At 36.2% G+C, this 25,960-nt stretch overlaps 2 protein-coding genes across 6 annotated transcripts in view; both read right to left on the minus strand.

Moving 5' to 3' along the window:
* The window catches only part of LOC110835518 (endoplasmic reticulum metallopeptidase 1-like), a 35,139-nt gene extending 31,742 nt beyond the window's left edge, over nucleotides 1-3,397 (minus strand). The window contains exon 1 of the mRNA XM_087343914.1: nucleotides 2,408-3,397. The gene's annotated coding sequence lies outside the window, so the exon portion shown is untranslated. The remainder of the gene's footprint in view (nucleotides 1-2,407) is intronic.
* A 642-nt stretch (nucleotides 3,398-4,039) lies between these two features.
* LOC110835493 (aldehyde dehydrogenase, dimeric NADP-preferring-like) lies at nucleotides 4,040-25,960 on the minus strand. 5 transcript variants are annotated; one of them, XM_022075743.2, is made up of 12 exons: nucleotides 25,802-25,960; nucleotides 16,467-16,504; nucleotides 15,173-15,316; nucleotides 13,451-13,546; nucleotides 13,149-13,370; nucleotides 11,994-12,157; nucleotides 11,040-11,270; nucleotides 10,731-10,928; nucleotides 10,029-10,144; nucleotides 8,751-8,886; nucleotides 6,913-7,063; nucleotides 4,040-5,710 (listed from the first exon to the last, which is right to left on the minus strand). In XM_022075743.2, the coding sequence occupies exons 2-12, from the start codon at nucleotides 16,479-16,481 to the stop codon at nucleotides 5,678-5,680; spliced, it is 1,506 nt and encodes a 501-aa protein (XP_021931435.1). In that variant the 5' UTR covers nucleotides 16,482-16,504; nucleotides 25,802-25,960; the 3' UTR covers nucleotides 4,040-5,677. The 5 variants fall into 5 exon arrangements, with proteins under 5 accessions (XP_021931435.1, XP_021931427.2, XP_021931430.2 ...); XM_022075735.2 differs by lacking the exon at nucleotides 25,802-25,960 and adding an exon at nucleotides 24,823-24,987; XM_022075738.2 differs by lacking the exon at nucleotides 25,802-25,960 and adding an exon at nucleotides 19,220-19,339.

The raw sequence follows: 25,960 nt of genomic DNA on the forward strand, positions 1-25,960 counted from the left end.
TGGTGTATTTCCATGCTAACTCACTAACATAGTTAAGAAACAAGCTAAAAAGTGACTCATTTAACAGAACTTTGTAAACTGTTATATGATTTGCTGTAAATGAGGTTAACTGAAAGGAGGAAACAAAAAGTTTTCCACATCCTCAAATGTAAATTTGGTAAGATGAAATAATGCATCAAACCCCACCACACAAACCCGTCGTCCTGGAACCCTGGTAGCACATTTAACACAAGGTACTACAGAAGATCACAGAAAGTCCATTATTTGTTGGACGAAAGTTTGAAAATATTACTGTCTTGTATCACTTTCTTTGCCACACTTCTAGCACTAGTTAGCTTTAGTGCAATACTTGCATCATAACAATAGCAATGATATGTACTCCTATCCAAGAAATGAACTGTGCACTCAATTTGTAGGTCAAGATCCATAAGAGACGTACTTGTAAAAAAAGTAAATATTTTTTTTTACCACATTACATAAAATAAAGTGTGGAGAATGTCTGATAAAATGTGTCTAGAATACACCAGATGAAGAACCACTATTAGATACGAGTATTTCACATCAAAAACGTTATTAAAAAGAGATGCATAATTCATGAACAGTCACCACCAACAAGGAAACAAAATTATATCTGCAACTCAGTAATAAATACCAGTATTCCCATTCCACAATTTATGTCCTACATGTTTCTTGCAAGGCTTGTGTGTAATATTGCAACAAAATCTCAAAACAAATTCAGTACTTTCTCTATCACATAGAAACCACGCAGCCATTCCAAATGTCATTCTCTCTTCTGAAAAGTTTCATTAATGATTATAAATTATATACTGGCGAGCAAGCAGCCATGGCCTGTTTGTATAGAATGGAATAGAATTTATTTACAATCCATAGATCCTTCATAGGCCTAAGTCAAGGATGTAGAACAGGTCATAGCACAAATACAATACTTGTTTCTAGTACAAATATAAATACACAGTTATAATAGCTATTGATAGATTTTTGGAACTACAGCATTACAGCAAAATAATTATGATGAGAACCATCACCATTATTACTTACATGTATTTATAAACTCTTCTACTGTGTAGGAGTGAGATAGGATATACTCTTTTAACGCTGGCTTAAACATTTTTATATGATGATTTAATCTTTTGATAGCAGGTGGAAGATTATTGAATAACTTAATTCCATTAAATTTACTGAGGTTAGAATTTTGGCACATGAAGGTTGTATCTGTATCTTGTTCTTATATTGTGGATATCTGTATTTGTTTGACATTTTTCCATGTTATCCACTACAAATGATAATAGTGAGAGCAAGAATTCACTGGGTACTGGAAGAATATTAAACTTCTTAAATGATTCCCTACAAGAGTCTCTCCTTTTAGTGCCTGCCAATATTCTAATGATTCTCTTTTGAGTGCAAAATATTTTTTTGCTGTCTGTTGAATTCCTCCAGAAAATGATACCATAAGACATGATGGAATGGAAGTAAGCAAAATAAACTAATTTTAAAGTTTCTGTTTTCATGAGTGCTGTAACTGTCCTCATAGCAAAACATGCTGAGCTTTGTTTAGGGATACTGTATTGAATATGTGTTTCCCAGCTTAATTTGTTGTCAATTTGTGGACCAAGAAATGTAGTTGTTTCTGTTTCCTCGATTATTTTATCATCGTACCCTATATTCAGATTTACATAAGTTCTGTTAGTACAAAATTTTTATGAAATTTGTTTAGTCAAAATTTAATGAGAGTTTATTGGCTTTAATCCATTTGTTCAATCTAGCAAAAACATCACTTATGCAATTTTGAAAACAGTCAATTTCTGGATGTGAAATAATAATATTAGTATCATCAGCAAAGAGTATAGGTTTAAAGATTTCTGTCTTCTGGATTGTTGCGCTGTGTAGTCTGGTTGATGTTAACCAACGTTTCAGAGGTCATACTGCCTCCGTCTTCATACTCACCGCTGTGAGAACCTCAAGTCTTACATAGTATAGGTTTAGAATGAGAATTGATGGTTGGGGCAGATCATTGATATATACGAGAATATTCGCAATGATAAAGAAATTACAACTGACCGTGCAACAAGCCTTACTTAATATGTTCTCTTGCACCTTCTAGAAAGTACAGCAGAAGAACAGAAAATAAAATACTGGGGCCATAAAACAAATGAGCACAAACCTACAAATTGCAAGTACCTCAGAATGAAACGAACAAAGTACACTATTAATTTGCCATATTACGTGAAGGAAGATATTGTAATACAACGAAATACATGCCAATGATAAGTACATTGCTTACAGAAATATATAACTCAACTACTGTCACTTCGAAATTTTAAATGAAAAAAGATAATGGTGTTTCCAATTATTCACTCTAACTAGAACAAAACGTGAAGTTCCTTACCTCCGTATTAAAATCGTTGAACTCCACCTACAAGACGTGTGACCCGTATCAGATAAAACATTACTAGTGGTGTTATCTCTTAAATAAACATGCCCCTCTGAACGTGCCTTTCGCTTTAGCGCGCCTCACACCTACCACTCTGAAAATAATGCATTGCAATGCAATCGAATGAATTATCTATATCAATCTCGATATAATTGTCGATAACAATCGACAATACCGATCTTGGGCACTCGAATTGAATAATCCAAACTCAGCTCATATGTGCTGTGAAATAAATGTATACTTTGATGTTTAGCGTAGGCATGTTATTACTAACATGTTACATGTTGTGTATGTTACAATCAGTGGTTGTGATTTAACCATGTGTCGAACAACAAGCAAAGGTATTAACCAATTCGCCCCAGACTTTACATGATTATGCCATGAAAGCAAGAAGAGATTTTAGAAAGGAAAAAACTTCAGTACAAGACCCCAGAAATATGTCCGGGTGTAGGTGGTGTCATACAGTTCGAAGACTAAACACGATAGATGAGCGCCAAAGTAGTTTGTATCGACGGGGAGATAGGAACAGAGGTCGTAACCCCGAAAATATGCCCTAGGTTTGTGTACAGGTAAAGATTTCTGTAGCTGTAAAAATAAGCACGGTAGAAGAACGGCTCCAAAATTAGGAATAAAGGCTACATCCTGGAACATTTGTCCATGGTTCTAGCCCCATTAAAAACTTTATGTAGCTTGGAAACTAAACCCGATAAAAGCTCCAAGACCCAAAGTTTTTGTTTCTGAATTCTGTTGAAGAAAGGTTTTTTCAAAAAATTGCAGATGATTGAAAATAAATGGTCAGAAAAATATACAACAGTTCTTCCAGAATTGTTCTTTTTGGGGGATATTATCCCCCAAAATTATTCAATGGGACAAGACTTTGGGTTAAACATTTAAGGAAGAACAGTGGAAGTCACAATTTTAACAGATATGCAAAAGAAAAAAAACAGTATTTATGCTTATACGTCAGCTAATATAATACTATCTACTGTCTGACTACATTTCAGTTTCCCATTAAACAGTTTCATTATGTTAAGTTCAAGGTCATTCTTTGTTGGATGAGGACAAGGCAATGATCTCATCACTCTGATGATGGAGGCAACAAGGACCTCTGAAACATTGGTAAACTTCTGCTGGACTACACGGCACAACCCAGAAGACAGCCATCTTCAAACACACCGCCTTGAAAACCTCAAATCCTACAATGATTCACTCATCTGCACCAAGCTATAAACTGCTTTATCTAGGGTAACATCACTTTCTGGTTATTTTAACTGGCTATCGTATTAGAAACCACATGTTCAACACCACTCTAGCCCAAAATCCTATTACAAGATTTGATCCCATAAATGACCTTAATTCAGTGCCAAAACCCATGTACTGAAAGTCTGTTTTAACATTGTTTTCCCTACTTCATATTGGTCTTACACAAGTCACTTTCTGAGTGACATTTTCACATTGCAACCTTTACAGACAGACTGTAAAACTGTTCTGACTTTATAACTTCTTCAAAATGCTTTGTATTAACAATAATTATCACAAGAACTTTTGCAGAAATTCAAACAACTTGTGGAATATTACAGGAACATGTTCAGATTTGACAGTAGTACTTTAATCACAAATTTTTAATACATAACATATATGCTCCAGACCATTAATAGAACAGAAAATTATTCTCCATCTGTAACACAGATGTGGCATTTGAAAGATCAGACCTAAGTGTTTTAACACTTTACAATTTATCACAGACTTGTCACCTTCAAATGTACAATGTAGGAAACATCTCATTTCAACTCTTTAGTTACTCACTAAGGTTTCCATGCCAAATGTTTTACATCATTACATTTCTTGTTATGTCACCTGAAATGACTTGGAGTGAGAAACAATAACATATACAGAATGACTTTTATAGAATATCTTTATCTTAATAACAATGCTATAATAAAACCTACATGCCATATTTACCTGACTACATGATAAACTCAGATATGAGACAACCACATTTCCTGGCAGTAATTTTTAAAGACATATCATTTTACTACTTCACTTTCCTTCTGCCTCTCTATAGCAGTCACAAGGAAAAGTGCTCAGGGTTGAACTTATGCTTTCATGCACTTTAACACAAAAATTGTTAATTGAATTTGGGCATGTAACATGCCCTTAAATTGGTGCCATTTATTTCAGAAACAGCTTGTCTCAATCTCTGTCTGTGTGCATGTGTGTGACAGGCTCTTCATTATTCTGTACATTCAAATTTGAACTTAGGAATAAAATAATCTTAGCCTTTTGTGTGCTGACATGACTGCAATGCTTGCTTAGTATTAAACCAGCTCTGAAACGAATTTGTTGACGTTAAAATAATTTTGTTTGCACATTTTATATGTAGCTGAATAGTCACCTTCAATAACTCTTTAACTTACTAATTTCTGACATTTGGTTATTAATCCATACTCATCAAGCCACAAACTTCCATTAATGAATACAGAAGTTATAATCAGAATTAAAATAAATTTATGATACTAAAGGAACAAAACAGAGGGTTTTAGCCCTAAAGATGGAGAGAGTATGTTTCCCCGAAATGCTGTCATCTACCGATGAGTCCACATGGCACCAAAACCCAGATCATCATCATCACTGCCGTGAAAACCTTAAATCTCATGGTTAATAGCTACTTGGCCATCTACACAGCTGCTTGCCAGTGAAATGTGTATGTCTCCAATCACCACTAATTCAGATATCCAGTTAACTAACTGGCAGTGTTTGCAATTTTCAAGTAACTGTTATTGATATATTTCTCATTTCTATTCCTATCGTATCGTGGTGGAATTACAAGTGGCGAGCATTAGAATGGTGCAACAGTAATGAAAATCCAATTACTACTTTTAAAATATATCTTTAACACTATGGATGTGAGGTTTCTGAAGTATGCAACTGCCAGATATCTATTTCCCCATACACATTTGAGTCATGTCAAGTGTTTCTCTTAATTTGTACATATAAAACAAACTACTATTTCTGAATATAAATATAAGTTAAATATATCAAGTCAGGTAAATATGGTACTTCAGTGCTAAATATGATTCACTTAAAAATATAAAAACTTGTATTCTGTTAAAGATTGAACAATAGTACATTAAGAGAGACACTAAATCCCTTACATTTCTTTTGAAGAAATTGATTAAAACATATCTGTACACTGCGGCGAACTCCGTATCAGACTGGCAAACCTCACTGGGTCACACTGTCGTCATGTCCAGCAGCCTGCAAAAGCAACAGAGTTAGTTTCCCTATCAGACAACAGGCATAGAAAGGTATGGTCCACAAAGGACAACGAAAGTCAAAATCTGAAGATTTCTGAACATCATTTTCAAGTACTCTGCATACCAAAAATCAGTTTCCACTTTAATATTTCAAAGCCAAGAAATTATAATAGGGGACCAAAACAGATATTTTAACACAAAAACAGTGAAGGTATTTATAATACAGTGGTGGTGACCTGATGGGCTAGCAGCATGATTTTGGAATCTGTGCCACAGGTCCAAGGTTCAAGACTGGCCAGTTAAATTACAGATATTTATGTAATCTTTTCCCTTCTTTCACCTCTGTAAAATGTAAAGGTTTCTGAATGTGAGCCAAAATGAACACATTCACTCTGTATCCAACGATAGTCATTTAGTGGCAATTTACCCAGACCACCATATTAAACCTAGATAGCAAAAATGCTGTGAGAAGACAAAAAGCCTCTTTCAGAATGAACTTTGAGCACTTAATTTTATCTTGCACAGCGAATGGTGTATGCTTGTGATTCCTTGAATGACTGATCAACTTCAGTGCAATGCAGTAAAGGAAAATGTTATTGTGCTGCTAAATATTGCTGGGCACAAATGTGAGCCATCAGCAAGCTTATTTAATCTGTACCTCTAAAAGCCATAATCATACGCTTGAGTTAGCAGTCTACCTCATATGTTCCCCCACCTCAGAAGTGGACTTCTATACCATACATGAAGGCTTTAACCCTGACAATACTGTTCTTCCTCAGTTTCAGCATCATGTAGACTCAAAAGAAGATGCCAACATTTTGGAAAAGTGGGCCCACTTCCCTAGCCACAAGCTTCCTCTAACCCTATATAAAACCCGCTAGTTCCCAGCATCATCATTTCAGCCTCAAAGATGGAAACGGTATGTTTCTATGAAATGTTAGCATCTAACAGTGAGCCTATATGATGCCTAAACTCAGAAGATCAGTACCATCCTCCTCACCACCATAGAAAACCTCACATTGCACAAGTCAAGCATCCATAAACATCCGTTCACTGTGAGAATTGCCGACATGCATAGCACAATGTTACGAGGTTTCATGCTTTATGTTCCAGTCTCTATAAAAATTAGTCTAAAGCTCAGAAAAATGGACAAATTTGGGCACCCTGCTTTTCACACAACTATCCTTCGGTTAATTCTAGTACCTTGATAACTGCTGATACTCCGTAAGCCACAGCAATTCCAAGAGCAAACATGAGGACATGGGGCAGGTACCTCAGGTTCACGCCTTTTCTTTTTCTCATGATGAATCCCACAAAGTTCGTCTTCTTTTCGGAATATGGAGGATATCTACGACTATAAAAACAAGGATAAAAGAAAATATATTAAAAGACTCTTTCATGATACATCCGTAATTTAAATGTCACAAACAGAATGTCATAGGTAACTGGTTAATACTCCTATTTTCATATGTGGGAGGTCTTGGGGTCCAAATCTCAGCAAAGAGACAGGATATCCTAACTGAAATTTTCATGATTTCCCCCAGTTCCACCAGGCAAATGCCAGAACAGTGCCTTAAATCAGGGCACAACTTTCCATCCATTGCGTTTCCAATTTATAATTAATCATTTTATAATTTTATGCTATATAGTCTGAGCTACCAACAGAGATATTAAATAAACCACAAAAAAAGCAAACAAAATATGTCACAATAAGTTATCGCTGTCATCAAGTATGCATATTTTCAGCTTCATGGATTTTCACTTTACACCACCATTTTCCGTGTTTCCTAAGAATTTTATCATAGCAGCTACCCACAATTGTCTTCAGTGTCTTAAGGCAAATTCTGGAACTGCATTAAAACAGGTTTAAACCACATGACTACATCCTATATAATTAAGAATTTTCAAGCATACTGCCATTTATTGTTGTATGATCTGTGCATCTGTAAAAGCACTGAAAAATAACCAAAGACTCAGTAAACAAGGTTGACCTTACAGAGGCTGGTGTGAATAATATACTGCATAACAGAAGTGGTAAGACAAGAACAACATTAATGCATTCAAGAATCAAAAGGGTGTGATAAACTCAATGGACCTGGATGATGATTAAACTGCGGAGATTCACCCATTAAACTTACCGGTAACAAGAAAATCTTATATAAGATAGTGTAATTGCGTCATATTGTGAATATTCTAACAATTATTTATTTTAATCCGTCTTATCACAATATTTAAAATTTCTTATAATTAAGATAATAAAATATCATTGATGTTCCATATCGATTGATCGATTTACATTTTGGAACATAAATGTAAATGTAAATGTTCCAAAATGTAAATCGATCAATCGATATGGAACATCAATGATATTTTATTATCTTAATTATAAGAAATTTTAAATATTGTGATAAGACGGATTAAAATAAATAATTGTTAAAATCTTATATAATGCTTGACTAGGTGTAGTTTCTAACTGGTATACCATCTGCTTCAGTTTATTTTCGCGCAATTCCTTCACCAATTGTACCCGAGTTGAGAACACATCCAAAAACACAATTTCACATAAAGTGTTAAAAAATGTATTCAATTCTTCCTTTCCATACACAGAATTTATAGCAATTCCTATAGGTTTGTTTGAGGTTTATTTTATGCTATCAGTAGCTCAGGCTAAACAGCACTGAATGATAATCAGACTAACGAATAATAAATTTTAAAGGATATGGAAGCATTTGTGTTAAGGGACAGGACAAATCAATGAAAAACCTCGCTCATGATAGCAGGCTCCGGGCTGAGATTTGAACCCAGGACCTTCAGAAGTACCAACCACTCAGCCACAATATTCGGTTTGTATTCTACATTGTATGGACTTGACATTATTATTCATGCAACATAATAAGAATTTCAGAGAATTCTGAGTCAGTTCATTCACACATTATACAATGAACAAATCCATTCCATCCTACTTCCTCACGTCATAACTTTCAGTGCACAGATGTGATTGCATATAGTACACATCCAATACAATCACAAAATTCACTTACGATGCCAACTTTTCCGCTAAGCGATTAAAGTCTTTAACAAGACAACTCTTCTTATGCGTGAAGGTGTTGAAACTATGCACACCATGGTATGACCCCATGCCACTATTGCCAACCCCACCAAAGGGTAAAGTGTCAACTGAAAAAGAAATCATAATAATCAGCCTAAAATTTGTCTCAAATTTAATGTAAAAAAGAATTCAATGAGAGGAATTTAGATTCAAAGCATTACACAAGAATATATAAAGTAATACCTATGTTATATCTATGAATTATGTTACATGTAAATAGTAACTATGAGGAGACATAAAATTTATAAGTATCTCACATTTCCTTAGTAAATCAAAATATAATTACTGTATTACTAAAAAGTAAGCATATAATTAATTAAAATCATGTCTTGGGCACAGTGGTTATCTTGAACAGTAAAACAGGCTTATAATAGAATTACAAACAATGAACATTCTCTTTTGTCAGACAGGTATTGTTTAACATAGGTACTTGCATATAAATAACAACTCAGAAATTCATCACATGTACATCTTGTACACTACACTGTTATTGAACAGGATATATTTTCAGTTAGGTTTATTGGGTTTCTGGACTTTGTCCATCATCCAAGGTTAAAATGTGCATGACGTTTCGAAAACGAGACCCATTTTCAACCAAGTATTTGGGGCAGGGGCACCTACTCAGTTAGGTCCGTTAGTAAGAGCTAGTCCCAATGTCTCATGACAGTATTTGATGATAAACATCAGTTTCGAGAGTCAAAGAGACTGCATTCAATAATTTTATTTAAATTTTTCCACTAATAAATCAACATTTAGAACTTGTGAATATAAGTTATGCAGAGTAATGCCAATGTCATCTAAGATCTGGTTTCTTACATTAACTGCTACTGTAAATAGTCTCATAGGCCATTAACTTGAAAATGTTGATGGGATGCCATATCAGTTCACGTACCTATGACACTGCAATTACAAATAGAAATATTTTTAAAATTTCATTGAATTCACATTTTGCTTTGTAGTAGCTTCGGATTTCTTTGTTATATGTGAGGTCAGAGACATTGCTAGTCTGTTTTGTACTTGAAGTGCTACAATTTATAAGATAAAAGGCAACTTGAAGTATAGGCAACATTGTGTAGACTAGATTTGTTACCAAAGACTCAAAGAAAAGCAACAGAGAAACTTGATGTACCATAACCTGCTAAAACAAAAGAGAAATGTTCAAGAAACCCTCAACCAGATCTGAGGTCACTGCTTTTCTTGTTGGACTCACCCCCGAACTGCATCAAGGTGTCATTCAAACACAGTGAGCCACATCTCAGCTGTGAAATAAGCAGGTTTTGGATAGATTTATCCTTTGAGAACACGTACATGCTTAATGGATGTTCACTGTTACGGAAAAATATAAAACAAATCAAAACACACAACCAAAAGTAGGGATGTGCATATTGTTTGATTTTGAAACTAATTATGAACTTTAGTGTACTTTATTTAAATCTAAATTGTACCAATGCCGCTATTATTAACTACCTGTACGCAACAGTGCAAACATAGCACTCATGTAGACTTTCTTGAAATTGTAATTAAAATACTGACTTCTTTTATCAAGTTTTACGGATGAAAATTAATTTATTTAGGTAAAAAAGACCTGAACTACTTAATATGAAAATCAAAATATGAATTATAAAAAAAGTTCATTACATATTAACAGGTGCTGATTAGTTAGTATTTGGACTTCAAAACCACTTTTAAGGGACTTAAGAGGCTGAAAATATGGATATTCACACATTCCTAAACATAAACAGATGTAACAAATTTCTTTATTTTAAAGACATTTATTTGCATTTACTTTACATTTGACATGGGCTTCTGTGTTTTGGAATTTGTTTTAGAATTTCTTATAAAAGTGCTCAAAATTTGGATTCCACTATATCCTGCTTTTAACACATAAGAATGGTAGAAAGTAAAAAATTACCGACTTCTGATGAATTTGATGGCATCAAACGCATTTTCCACATTGACAATGGGAAGAATAGGTCCAAATATTTCTTCTTGCATCACAGGGTCTGTTGGTTTGACGTCGACCAAAATTGTTGGTGCAACAAATCTCTCAGAAGGGTCTGTTTCACCACCAACTGCTACTTTTCCACTGTTCAACAGTGCTACCAGCCGCCTAGAGCAAGAAAAATGCTTCTTTAAGATACAAATCTGTCTTTAATATGAACACAAGTAACCCAAAAGGATTCCAGCTAAGTTATAAAAATAACAAAACATAAATACTTACTGATAATGTCTGTCAGAGATAATTCTACATAGGTCAGGTGAGTTTTTAGGATTTTCACCATAAAATTCTTTCAAAGCTGTTTTTGCATTTCCCACAAAATCTTCCTGAACTTCCTTGGAGCACAAAATATAATCGGGAGCAATGCACGTCTGTCCGGCATTCGCACACTTTCCCCACATAATACGTCTTGCAGCAACTTCCATGTCTACAGTGTTATCAATATACACTGGGCTGAAACAAGAATAATGCCTTCTTACACGTGCAGTGTCAGTTTGGATGCATCTTTTCCACTTCAAAATCTACAGATCTCATATGTTAATTCAAAGAGACTGCTCTTATTAGGGGGGGCAAAATAATTCTGTAATAAGATCAGCCAAAATTTATACAAACACAATATCCAATTCACCCCTTCCATATGCATAAGACAGTAGAAGACTTCAAACTACTGACCATACAGTAAGATAACCTATTCCTATCATCATGAATAGGAATATTCAGTTAAATTAATATTAACTAACAAAACTGAACAGTAGCCAGGATAGCTCAATCCGTAATGGAAAGCCATAGTCTCCTCCTGGCAGAACAAGGACTTTTTCCTTCACTACAGATCAAATTTGAAGGCCAACCTCCCTCCTATCAAATGAGTGCTGGATGCTATTTTCCTGAAAGTAAACTCGTTAGAGCATATGTTAACAATTCACCTCCATCTAGTGTCAAATTTAAGAATGTTTGGAGCTATACACTCATACGTCTGCATGATATGGTGCTTGGCGAAACACTAAATAAACATACAATGAAGTTAAAACAGATTAAATTATTATTATTATGTGGGAACCCAGAATGAGCTAACCGTATGACCAGGTCTCACAGTTTTGTTAATCATACGACAGAAATATTCCAAACACTGCAGATTTTTTTTAATTTCCTTAATATAAGGCATGACTCAACACAAACCTCTTGCCTCCAAGCTCCAGTGTAACAGGAGTGAGATGTTCATTGGCTGCAGCCCTTACAATTTTCCCAACATTTGTAGATCCTGTGTAAAATATGTAATCAAATCGCTCCTTAAGAAGCTCTGTAGTCTCTGGTATGCCTCCAAGCACCACATGGAAGCATTCCTGGTAACATAAAAAACATGTTGAAATAAACACAATCCACACTCTGCTCAAGACCATGTTTCATATCTAGTGTTTACTGTTCCATATTCATTTTTACCACTACAGCAGTTATCTAAAGCAACAGAAAGAAAGAGCAAAAACCTACCTCCCCTCTCAATCCACAACATTAATATACATAAATGAGTATAGATGAAGACATATAGGAGTCACACAGCACAGCAGATGAACACACAAAATACTAAATCAAGAAACTAAGTTATTCCTCTTTATATGGTGGTTTTACAGTCATTCAAAAAAAGGACAACAGTTGGCAAGTATCGTTCATTATTTATATATAGCAGTTGTCATTAGCATATGTTTTATAAACAACATACTACTTGTAAGCAAGGCAAAATTAATAATTGTTGGTCTAGCAACAGAGTTGCTGTAAATAACCCTGGAAAGAGCCTCCCCATGCCGAACACACCTAACGATACTGCACTTTAAATGTTGCTATCAGGTTTAAACTAACAATTACAGTATGTACAGGGGTGTCAAAATTAACACCACAGTTTTATTTATACATTTCACACTGCTGTATGTGCATGTTTTGGCACCTTTGCAATGTCTAGAACACTCGCCTACTGAAATATCACAATATGCACAGTGCTTTTACCAGAAACACTTTTCAGGCAGACACAAAACCTGCATTAACTAACTAACTAACTAACTAACTAGATGGCTTACCGAACCCGAAGGTTCATCACCGAATTAACCAAAGCCCTCCACCGGACCCTGTCCTGGGCCAACAAAACCTGCATTAGATCATGAAAATGAGTACCCACTCAATGGCCAGAACTTCACTCTCTGCCAAACAAGCAATAACACTAATGCCAGAAACACTGGGATAAGAGTTCTCTACACATCGTCTGTCAGAGTTAGATCTGAACAAGTTGCATAGTACAGAAACTGAAGTACATTTCACTTACATAAAACATTCTGGTAATCTCACCTGATCCAGGTACATTGGAATAAGATTTGCCATCAGCTGAGCACATGCAGTAGCAACTTCAGATGGCTTAATGATGACACAGTTGCCTGCAGCGATTGCACCAGAAACTGGTAGCAGAGTCAACTGAAGAGGATAGTTCCACGCGCCAATTATCAGAACTACTCCATAGGGGTCGTTGTAGATAAACACACCATCCATGACATTCATGAGACTTTTTGGAGGCTGGAAATGGAACAGTCATGAGTTCTCAGATACAAGTGATGAAAGTAGCTTTGACGAGACACACCACTATCTGACCTTACCTTTTCTGGTTGTGTCCACTCCCGTAAATGAAAAAGGGCATTTTTTGTTTCATTTATCAAAAACTCGATTTCAAACAACACGGCTTCCTGTTTGCTCTGTGAATGGAAGAAGATAAAATGATAATGTGCACCACAATCTTAACAGGATTACAAGTATTCTTCCTGAAAAAAACTACTTTTGCCTCTGTCTGAGATAATGTGTTGATGTCATCAATTACAAAAAAACTAGAGTTTAAATATGGATTTCAACCAATAACCTTGCTGTTACTTTTCTCTTTTAAGTGAAGATGTATTATCATTAAATAGTTCTAATGTTATTTTCATCTCAAAATTTTGAACCACTATCAAGCAGATTTTGTAAAAGTTGCATAGATAAGGTGATACAGTTAAAATAATCAAATTGGTTCACAAACCACTGGAGAAACAAACACAGAAGCCTCGGTAATATTGTGTTTCTTATCCTGGGAACAAGGACAACAGGCTAATAACTAGACATTCTGATAAAAGCTCAGGATGATACTTTCCTTAAAATGCTTAATTCTAAACAGTGAGTTGTAGCAAGAACAATAAATTAATAATTATATAAGTACGATCCGAGGTTCTCACAGAGGTGAGTAAAAAGACGGCTGTCTTATGGGTTACAGCCCCATGCAGTCTGGTAGAAGTTTACCAAGGCTTCAAAGATTGTTGTTGCCTCAGTCATCATGCTCTGTTGATGGAGGCAGCAACAATCTTTGAAGCCTTGGTAAACTTCTACCAGACTGCATGGTGCTGTAAACCATAAGACAGCCATCTTAATAATTACACAATTTAGTGATCAATTTCTGCACAATATTTCTATTAGAACTGAATCCCACTATATTACATTTGGCAGCTATAATATCAGTCTCCTGCCATGTCACATGTAATTTTTAACATATGAAAAGTTAGGAAATTAATGCATCATGCAACAATTCTGGTGCATTCTTCAGTATTTGACACTTAGGTTTGTCAATGGCAGAAGAATTCCCTACCCAGTCACTTCTGTATATTAATATGTATGTAGGTCTACATGCAAAACACCCATTATTGTTCACCAATCTTAAATAAATTGGACTGTTGGCAAATTATTCTAAAATCCCCCACTATCAAGTTTCATGTAAATCCAATCAGCTGTTCTTAAGTTGATATATGCACAGACAAAGAGACAGATGGAGCAAAGGATGCAAACATGGCTTTAAAAGATTCATACAATGACCAAGTCCCATAAGAATTTTAACATTCCTGGTGTCATGTGGTCATTAATTATTCCCATCTAACCAAAAGCTAAATTTCTCAAAATTGTTTTACGCTCTACAAAAAATTAGCTTAAAAAATGTTATAACAATTCATTACCACAGGCCTGAGCAATTCATGATCACCATTTAGATATTGTTAATGGTATGGGAATAAAAACCACAAAAGTATGGTAGCATTTCAATAAAATGACACGCATAGGAAGCTTCCTGAATATCTATTTATTGATTCAGTTATCAGAGGGGGGAATGGGACAGATGCGTGGACAAGGAAACACAGGAATAAAGAAAGTTGGCTAAAATGTACAAAGAGTTGCTGTTTCTGTTTCAGAAACATGATTTGCCAAAATAGACAAATTCTGGTCTTCATATAAACATACTGCAAACAGGTATAAAGGCACTAAAAATTTTATTACAGCAATCTTGTTGTAAGGTTACTGCTACTTACTTTCTTCAGGTCCTTTGCAAGTGCTTCGATCATTTCGGTGGTATTTTCCTCATACATCCGTAGCAACTGTTTCAGCTGCGACTCCCGGAAATCGATAGACCTCGTGCGTCCTGTTTCAAAAGCATCCCGTGCTCTTTGCACAACCTGAACATGAAGTGTTTCACATTATCTATAAATTTCTAGTGAGTACCGCTGGCTAAGGTCCACCCAGCCTCCATACAAGTGGATGTATAAAACTATTACCTTTGGGAAGTAAAATGACCAGAGCACGAAACCAACCACTCACCTCCAACTATTGCCACTGTTAAGAATGTATGCAGCTCTACCTCCCCATACAGTACTTTACAGTGACTGAATCACACTTCAGAAAATGTTTCAGAAATCTGTCAAATGTCCAAAATGTATAGAGTATTTATATTACTCATAATAATTCAAAATTCCAACACAATATTTTAAAATCTGCAAGTAGGGGTTCAGAATTTATTTATTTAAAATATGTATGCATCCAGACTAACACTTGGGCCCATCCAGCTGTCTATCCAATGATCCAAAGAATACTGCAGGCTCTTCCCTCATGGGTAAAATTTCTGGGGTACAAAGTTGACCACTAACCTCAATCTAGCGTGTTTACAATTGTATCGCCACCTCAGCACACATCTTCATGGTGTGGTGCTTAATCAAGCACAGGGAAATCTTTCCTATTTACCTTCAAATGAACAAATTGGCAGACAGACTGACAATAGAAGTCTATATAAATACACTGTTTTGTGGGACCCATCACTTTGTTATACAGAGGTTCTTAGAGGAAGAGCTCTACATTCAGACTCAACATTCCTCCTTATGAACTTTTTTGTACTGAATGTTGCAGGCATGTGATTAATAATCCTTCTTTTTATCCAGGAGTTAGCAGGTTCAAATCTCAGCCTAGAGACTGACTACATTTTTGTGGTTTTCCTCAGATCATCCAGACAATATCAGAATATAAACTATCGCAGATGCTATTTAAATTACAGTTGTGCTTGTATACCTGCATTTTAAAAGATCAGCTTATAGTAAACAAGAACTCGAAAGATTAAATTGTCCCATGACCTCTCCCTATTGCATAATTTATACTTAATTATTTATTGTCTTATCATTTGATACTACATATCTAAGTTACTGATAGTGGTGTTACATAAAGAATAAATAAATAATCTTTTTGTTAAAAACTGAACTGTAACCTTACACAGGAAGTTTTATCAATGAGACATTTAATACAATGAAAATGAACGTGCATATTCCCAGTGTTACTTACATCAGAATGACTCATTGTCCTGTCACTGTCACAAACACCTGAAACAAGGCAATGCATTACATTTAACAAAGTGAATGTAAATAGCACAGCCTAGATTTTATAAGTAGATATAAATAATTTACAAACAATTTCACATGTGTTATATCATGAAAACTGTTCTTTTGGACTTTTGTCCATCGTTAAAAATTAGAAAACTATGATGTATCAGGAGCTGGATTCTAATGTTTTCAGGAAGAAAAGTTGAAAAGAGGACATAAAGCTTTCTGTCCTCAAAAATATTTTTTGGTCTTTGTTCAACTTTATTTATTAACATTCATGCATCATTAATGAATGTTTCTACACTATGTCATGACTACTTAGTTCAGTCAATCTCAATCAGATTTACAATTTTGTAAACCTTGTGGGGAAAAAACAATGTTTCTGCATTTTTACATCCTCTTTAATGAATGCCTAGTCCATCTCAACCTGCTTTATTAAATCGTCAAAAGATTACAAAACATATGGCGAAAACGTAACTCTCTATTTCCCATTTATCCTAGTCAGGTCACATATTCTCTACTCTGTTTTCAAATACTTTCAAATGTTCTTCTTTCTTCTGACAGAAAAATTGTATGGACTTCAATTTATTCTTAATTTTGTCATGAATATTATCACTGTATGTGACCATCATTCTCATGTACCTTAATTCATATATTTTTATGGATTTATTAACTCATGTTGTGGCATATAACAATTAAATTACAAAATGTCTTTAGTGACTTAACAGAATTTCTGAAAAAAAACAGCAAAGTTCTAATGGTAATTTTAATTCAGTGCATGAAAATACATAGATTAACGCATTCCACTTGTTTCTTTAAATATTCATATATTAATTAACAACCTTTATTACTCATAACTTTCTTTGTGCATTTTGATAAAATATGGCATTAAATTAGCACAGGCATACTATTAAAATAGATATTTTAAACATAGAATGGTAGGACACAACCTGCATTTTCCTGCTCATAACAGGAACAGTGTCTGGTTCCTCTGAACACAGTAATACTACTATGGGTTCCATAAAAGCAGGAAACTGTCTTGACCAGATGAGTGACTTATATTCAAGAAACCTCTCCTCCACTGTGTTAGTTATGGCATTAAATTAAGCACAATACATTATTTCACATTGCCCAATTTAAGATGTTATGATATGTAAACATTAAATTAATGTTAAGTACGAAAATATCGAAATATTATCATACAGCTTTCAATGAAGTACTACATTTAACATCACACTCACACAAAACAACTTCATGTTCTTCCTTCCAAAATTGATCCAAACACTAGCACGTAACAAAATCGGGAATAAAAAATGCCCGTGCATACTCGATTCCATGTCTTCTAATTGCGATATTTTGCCTAGCTCATCTTTGTATCTTCAATTGTCACCATAACCAGCTGATGCGGTGCGTTCCATTCAATGTTTTTGTTTGTTGTTCTTCTTCTTAGTCTTCTTTTGCTATTCAACTAGATTATGAGCCTATTATGACTTCAATTCACCGTCTTTTATTCCTCATGGATAATTAAAAAAGTAATGTTCTAAATTTCTCGATATGTTTCAATTTTATCTTCAATAGCCAAATCCAAATGTCATTACTTCTCACTTACGGAAATGAGTATATTCGGTTAACACGTTTTAATAACCTTACCTTAAAAGTTCGTATCCTGCTTTTGTCTTTGTTATAATCCGCTTTTCACTACCCTTCGGCAATGTGGGCACTTCACCAATTATAAAGTCTTGTTCTAATCTTTGATCTGTTATTCTAGCGGCCAATAATCTCGTTCTAATCTTTGGACTACGAAGACATATGCATAACGCTTGGTAACCATGATACATCATTAATTGGTGGTAAATATTGCTGTGACGTAATCCATGAACCTCGATTGTATACCAAAAGTGTCATAAGTAAGTAAAGTAAAGCGTCCCGCTACATGCCTATGCAGGCACTTGGAGGGAGCGGAGGTATAGCTTATACTCTTTATTGACCACGGCACCAAATTTAAAATTAATTAATCAATCTTCTGAGCTCCAAATTTGTGCTTTCGAACTGAACAGGTCAGAGTACCATCCTACACGAAGTCAATGTCATTCTTTCTTATTAGTGCAGCGTCATTTCTGGAGGTCCAGGTGCACACTACAAGTTTTGTCTCCTTTAACATGATTACGTCACTCTCTGCTTCCCAACAGCGTCCACATGTCCATTATGAACAATTTAAACAGTGAAAACCTTTTAACCAATCTTGAAGTCACTTTACGATAATTACGTTGTTTTACTATTTATATTTGTTTATTTTAGATGCATCCGGATCCTTAAGGAGCGTCTATTAAAATTACTCTTCTGCGCATCTATCCATTCGTCTGTGCGCATGAAGCAACTTCAGAACGACTTAACACATTTTCACAACATTTTTTATCAGGGACTTGCACAAAATGTTTTCGAAACATACCAGTTTTGTTCTAAATAGAATAACAATAACAACGAATATCACTTCACATGAAGACCTACAAGCCTTTTTTTGTGATCCGATGTGACTGGGTGGATAATCACTAAACGATCTTTGTTCCCATGATAACTATATTATCTTGGTTAAAGGCCAAAGGTCAGATTCTGGAGAATGGTTCAGAATTTGTATGCAATGCGTACAGTTCCTAAATTCTTTAAAATATTGTCTTTATTATTGAGGACAAGATGATATGTTGACAAACTCAACACAGTTAAATTTGGGCTGTTTGAAGGCAGAACGAGACCCTCTGAGGTTCGTGACACGGATACAGACAAACAAGTTGCACATTTTTCAAAGAACTATTACGATACATCATTTCCAGGATAGCTCAGTCAGTATAGTGACTACCTACAGGCTTGACGACTGGGGTTCGATCCCTAACGAGGACAGAGGATTTTTCCTCTAGCCTCTGCGTCTATACCGGTTCTGGGGATCACCAATGGGTACCAAGGTCCTTTCCCGGGGACAAAGCGTGGCCAGAGCCTGATGCTGACCACTAGTCCCATCTAGTGCCGAGTTTAAGAATGAGTAGGAGCTATACCTACTCGAGACCGAGTTACTTTACTTTTATACCAACTTAAACAGGATCGCTCCCATACCACATTCACGCGTCAAACACTTTGTTTTAGTGACGCTAACAAAATGTACAATGTAATGGCATAGATAATTATCATACAAAGTCTCGTGAAAATTGGTCATGTTAATAAAGAAAGGTATGCTAATATAAACAGAAGGAACCATGTTAATATGAGACTGGCAATATAAAAAACGTTCTCAGAAACACCTTTCAACATCTCATAAGCCTCTCAGTTATAACTACTGACTACGTATTTGTCTTAAAATTGAGCAACTCTACGTATAACCTGCAGAGGTCAGGGTTAGTACCATGACCCAGTATGGAATGTGGGGCTATTTGATAGACGGCTTGAAGACAATGGTATACCTTGTAATTTATTACCAGTAAAATATTACTTACAAAAACAAAAGCGTACAAGAAATTAAAAAAAAAATACATAACCTAAGTTATTTCGGTTTTAAATTATTTATAAAATGTAGTACTTAACATTCTATACATTCAAACCGGAAATGTTAAATGACAAATGTAGCTACGCACAAACAACTTGTATGTCCTTCGCGTGTCTGCACGCTTCATAACATCTGATGCAATTCTTCGAACCACAGTATAACATGGACTGAAATTATATCGTTGTGGGCACCTATAATCAGGGGGCTCTTTGCCCATGGATAAAAACACCCCTGAATGGACGGATTGATGTAATGAAATGACACAAGTTAGTTTTATATGAAGAGGTTCATTTGACATCATAGACCAAGTAAGGATGGTACAGACTTATCGATTATCATAATTATGAGACACCGTTAGTAGACATCCAGACAAAATATTTCACGTGTACAGAAACACTGGAACAGCTTGGGAAATGATCGCACAGCGTAATAATTCCGGTGCGTTCACCAGAATCTAAACTGTGGCGTCTAGTTGTCCTGAGTCACAAGCTGGCTTTCAATAAATTCATTTCTCGTAAAATTCAACAGTAGTACTGGAGTTTTACACCAGAGGCGCTCAAGTCATTGGTTTAAATGCACAGCGAATGTAATCATAATACATTCAAACTACTTTTGAACAACCGAGTTGGGAGATAATTATAGAAAATTCTAATTCTTTACGCTAGTATAACGACGTTAAAATTGTGATATGTGTTGCTGATAAATTTATTTTCCTACATAAACCGGCTACCGAATCTCGGAGAGCAGGTCTATTTATGATATTTCTTAAAGTGGTCGTTAAACTGACTTACGGTGTTCCTGCTCCACAATAAGTCACGTGTTATCGAATATAAAAATAAGCAAACAAACTGTTAACACTATAAATGACACTAATGCCAAAAGCGTTTCGACCTCAAGAGGTCATCGTCAGTGGTAAAAGGGGGGAATTATTTCATAGAATCTCAAAAATGATTTAAAACAGATTATGAAGTTAATAGTGAGTTCTTTAAGATGATAATGTTGCGTCATATTGTGATGATTATAATTGTTTAATTTTAACCGTCTAATCACAATAAAATATTTTATTAAATATTAAAATGAAAATATTAATATATTTTAAATATTAAATGTTAATTGTAGTAATAATATTTCAATATTTAATAAAATATTTTATTGTGATTAGACGATTAAAATTAAACAAGTGAGTTCTTTACAAAACCATTATTATAAGTAACACTTCACAGGAGTTGGTATATTAATGTTATCGAATAGTTCATGTTTCCTATTAACCTTCAACTTCAGGCTGCTTACCCAGAACATACAAAGACGTGAATAGTTTAAACCAAAACCTGGAGGGACATAATTTCTTAAGCCTGGCAAACAAAGCCAGAACAACAGACAAACGTTGTCTGGTACACAGTGAGTCAAAATGGCACAATGTCTGTTGGACGAGCAGGCAGGAGAAAAAGACAAGATTCAGTTGTTGAACAATGTTTACTTATACGCTGTCAATAGCTCACACTATATAACCTTGAATTACAAGATAAAAATTAATTTAAAAAGGATATGGAAGGAAAGAACCTTTACGTAACTTATAGTGTCATTCCGATACTTGCCTAGAGGGACTGAAAACAACGACGACAAGCCGAGGATAACCAGTATTCGGGCTGAAACACGTGTTTCTTTGTTACTTCTATCAGAATAAAATCGAGGAAGGTTTACTGCTCTACATATCTCATAAGAGCCACGTTACAGGCAAAGGTTTTGATTTCATTTTAAACCTACATAAAATAAAAATGAAATGTCAGTGCAAGAGTGACGAGACTCTCCTGGTGTTATGATTTCACGCTAAGACTAAAATTCATTGAAATCTGGCACAGACTTCTCCCATTTCCCAATTGTAAGGCTCTCTCTCTCAGAATTTGTAGCTGGTTTTTAAGCTACGCGGTCACAAAATAGAAAAGCACGCAATGACATCAAATTACAGCTCTTTGACGCTCCAAAATGGCGGCGACTTTTTGGCGGGAAGGAACAGCACCGTTCAGCCTACTAAAGTGCCAACCGGCATAGCTCAGTCAGTATAATGAATAACTACGGGCTGGACGACCGGGGTTCGATCCCCAACGGGGGCAGAAGATTTTTCTTCTAACCTCTGCATCCAGACCGGCTTTGGGACCCACCCAGTCTCCTATCCAATGGGCACCGGGGGTAAAGCCGGCCGGGGCGTGATGCTGACCACTCACCCCCCATCTAGTGTCGAGGTCAAGGAAGAGAGGAGCTATACCGTCTCTCCCCCCAAGCGGTCTGTATGGCGTATAGTGGGACAAACTTTACTTTTTACTTTTATAGCGTGAAATTATTGACTTCATGGTTGACAAATCAAATTGCAACAAATTTCGCGTCAAAGCAATGAATTCAGTTTCAGTTTCACTACGCTTTGGTGTGTTCGATCAGACTTTCCCTTCAACTCAGATTAAAATAAACGCCTTTAATGACGTTTTATTTTTAATATATCTTTTATTGTTCTGCGAGGCGTAAAATTATTTCAAGAGCACTTGGAAAAAAAAACAATTAACTAGTCTAATTACAGTATCACACGAGTTAAGATTCTTGGTCCAATTTTACTCTGCCATTACATTTCACCGTCTACATTTTACTTTCGTTGGGACCGGTTACCAACGGTGGGGCGGGGGAGAGAGCAGTAGAAAACGAAAGTGGTGCTATCTGGGTTAGCGAAAGCCTGTTTAAACCAGGATAATGTCTTCCTGAAACCGAAGATCGTTTCACCTGAACAATAAAACAAATAGACCCAAAGTTTCGAGTCCATCACTGGCCATGACCCTAACAAATTAACGGCAACATCAGAGGTGGTTTAAAGTTCGTGGAGGGGGAACTCCGGGTTTTCGATTTGCGTTAACTAATTAGATAATTAAACTATCATAGTCGAGCCCTAAATTTCAAAGCCGCTAATATTAAATCTTGCCTCTGGACACGATTCTAAACCAGTTCCAACATTTCACACGACCCACCTCTATAAGACATGTCGTAATGTACTCCCATCTCCTTCGCGGTCTTCTCAGTGGCCGCTTTCCAAAAAGATTTTTCACAGTCAAAATCTTTACGTAACAAAGTTACATGCCCATCCCATCATCGCCTCCTAGATTTCACTGTCCTAAGAATATTACGTGTAGTGTAAAACATGAAGTTCTTATCAGATATTGCTCACACATTCGTCCTCCTTGGGTTAAATATTTTCCTTGGTACTTCCAAGACAACATCTCTTTGCCACATTTCAACTTCTGACACCCCTGAATAACAATTTCACAGCCTTTTTATACGCCCAGCCACGAACGCAAGATTAATCCCAACTGTTATTGAAATCGTCCCAAAAACGTAGTTCACCAAACTGTACTCCGAATTAGTTACAAATGTTTCGGAATTAAGATCCATCGGGGTAAGCTAAAAAGGCTAACGTCAAACATATTCTCCATAAACATCTGTAGCGAACAACGTCCAACTCTACGTAGAAGTAACGCTCTGGATTTTAACTCGCGGTTAGCATCTTTTTCCAGTTTTCCGGGGATCCTGACTAATGTCCATCATTTTACTCAGTCTCCCCAGACGAATGTCAGTCAGGACAGTCCGCTGAAATACACTACGACCACCTCCTTTCATATTCTTGCCTTTCGCGACCATTTCTTAGTCACATTTGACACTACAAGCCTCTATCCTCAACAGTTGAAACAATGCCGATAAATAACCAATAACTACTACTTTAACTTGTTGATCATTTAAAAAACATCAGGCGTCTTTTACGTGTTATCTACGTAAAGAGTTTATATTCTTCTTGTAACATACACGTAATTTGGTGCCAATTTCATTTCACATTCTGATTACCGGTACTCAGATTTTGCGTTCAGGATGCGTGTAAGTTTATTATTTATTTAGTGTTCTGTCTGACGACAGGTCCATATGAACAGGATCCTTCCATCCTTTCTCTTCTCGGACTGGGACCTGTTCATATACGTTCTTGGCAGATGATCCAGAAGCGGTTTGCCATTGCCTTCTTCTGTGTGTGAATGGAGTAATTGTTGGGATGCCACGGAGGAAAACTCCGTGTTGCCTAGACCACGGCCTTGCCCAACACAAGTTATAAATTCGGGCACCGCCGGGTATCGAACCCGAGACCCCCAGGATTACAAGGCCAGCGTTCTAACCGCTTCAGGACACATCCACAAAACATACGTTGATTGAGGATAGCAGTCAAATCTTCAACCAATCAATCTCTAAACCCGTTTTAAATGCAAGTAAGTACCTACTTTGCACAGACCTTGTGTTTGCATATACTCCTGTCCTTAACGGTGATGATTATGAAGTAGAACTACATCTTTATAGCTTTGTAAACAAGGCTATAACAGTTAAACCATACAAAATAAACATTTCCTAATGTTTTATATAATTTAAATGCAAATCTTATTAGCATTACTGTTATCCCCTGTGTACAATCATTCGCCTAGTTATTGAAGCCTAAGGTACATTGCCACCAACGCAAAATGATGTTCAAAACCAATTTCTTAAGCCCACTGTAACACGCTCCCTCAAGGTCTCTCTCTCTAGTGCCCTCCTCCTGGAGATTTTACAACAAAAATGCACTCATTTGTTGTTTCCCAATGAAAACAGCACACGCTTATCCTTCCTGATCAAACAAGGCGAAGCTCCTCATTTTGTAGTTTTCCTAATTTCCTCGTTGGTTTATATTCGGTGTCAATCCGTAGAAACTTCACGAACACCCTCTATCACCACTCACCACGCCGCTGTTCCATGCAATTGCTGCAATCGCCCTCTACGGTAACCGACGGCTCCGGCATATCCACGGCGACTGACGCAGAGCGAAGCCTCTGGTCGTCCCACATCGTAGACACTGACAGCCCGAAACTGTCCAATCCGTGGTCTCTTACTTCTCTCTTCCTACCTCTCTGAGCGAGCGTGGGACAGGTCCCGCTCCACGCCAAGTAGACGCTTGGAGCGAGAGGAGGTGCAGCCCCCCTACTCATTCTTAACTTCGGCATTTATTACAGGTGAGTGATCAGCTTCACCCCCGGGAAACGTCCCCACGGTACCTATTGGTCAGGAGTCTGGGTGGGTCTTAGAGCAGAGAACAGAGGTAAAATCCTCTGCCTCTGCCGGGGATCAAACCCAGGTCGTCCAATCCGTAGTCAGTCACTATACCGCACGAGTTATCCCGGCTTCTCACAGAACTATAATATTGTTTTATGATAGCTACATTTTTGTTAAAACTATTGTTGTTGTTTCTCAGCTATACAACCAGATTTTGCCGCCTCCTTTTTTGGAGGTTTCTTGGTTTTGACATTTTAATAGGAACTGTGCTATAAAAGTTTAAATCATTAAAAATTAGAATAATAAAACAATCACACCTTGAAATGTTGAGGTACTTCAGCTACACGGACTCCTTTTAAGTTTATTTTACATATTTCATATAACCGAAAAAATAAAAAAAGAACTTTGATAATGTCCTACGCTGATAAATAATGAAAAGTTAGTATTCAGGTTTGATATAAAACTTCTAATTTCACTGTCACTAAATAACGAGTATATTCAACTGACAATAGCAAATATGAAGAGACGGCCGTGACATTGATTTTCCTAGTGTAGGTTCCTTTTCATTCTTTACTTACATGTAATTAATTGTATATACTCGAGGGTAGACTCGACTTAATACAGATTCACCAAAATTTCAATAACTTTCTTACACTGAAATATCTTACCTTCGTAAATCAACAGCGTATATGGACGAAACTGGGTATAGGTCACGCGAGTAGTGGTGGTACCTAAATGCGATGTGTAAGCCGAGAGAGGGGAGTTCGGTAGTAGAGGGGGTCGCACAGCCTCAGCTGCGGTGACGCACCGAACTAAACACAGCTAGA

The sequence above is a fragment of the Zootermopsis nevadensis genome, unplaced genomic scaffold, assembly GCF_977971745.1.
Source record: "Zootermopsis nevadensis isolate Lab colony 2312 unplaced genomic scaffold, Znev_1.0 Znev_ptg000007l, whole genome shotgun sequence".
Lineage (NCBI taxonomy): Eukaryota > Metazoa > Arthropoda > Insecta > Blattodea > Termopsidae > Zootermopsis > Zootermopsis nevadensis.

What these genes read in the sequence shown, in the direction of transcription:
- LOC110835493 (XM_022075735.2), bottom strand. Translation starts at nt 24,928, where the DNA reads ATGTGGGACGACCAGAGGCTTCGCTCTGCGTCAGTCGCCGTGGATATG. An exon ending in CACCTTGATGCAGTTCGGGG is followed by an intron (nt 8,887 to 10,028) that starts GTGAGTCCAACA and finishes TTTCTTTTTCAG; the next exon opens with TTGACACTTTACCCTTTGGT. An exon ending in TTAGCGGAAAAGTTGGCATC is followed by an intron (nt 7,064 to 8,750) that starts GTAAGTGAATTT and finishes TTGTTTTTATAG; the next exon opens with TCGTAGATATCCTCCATATT.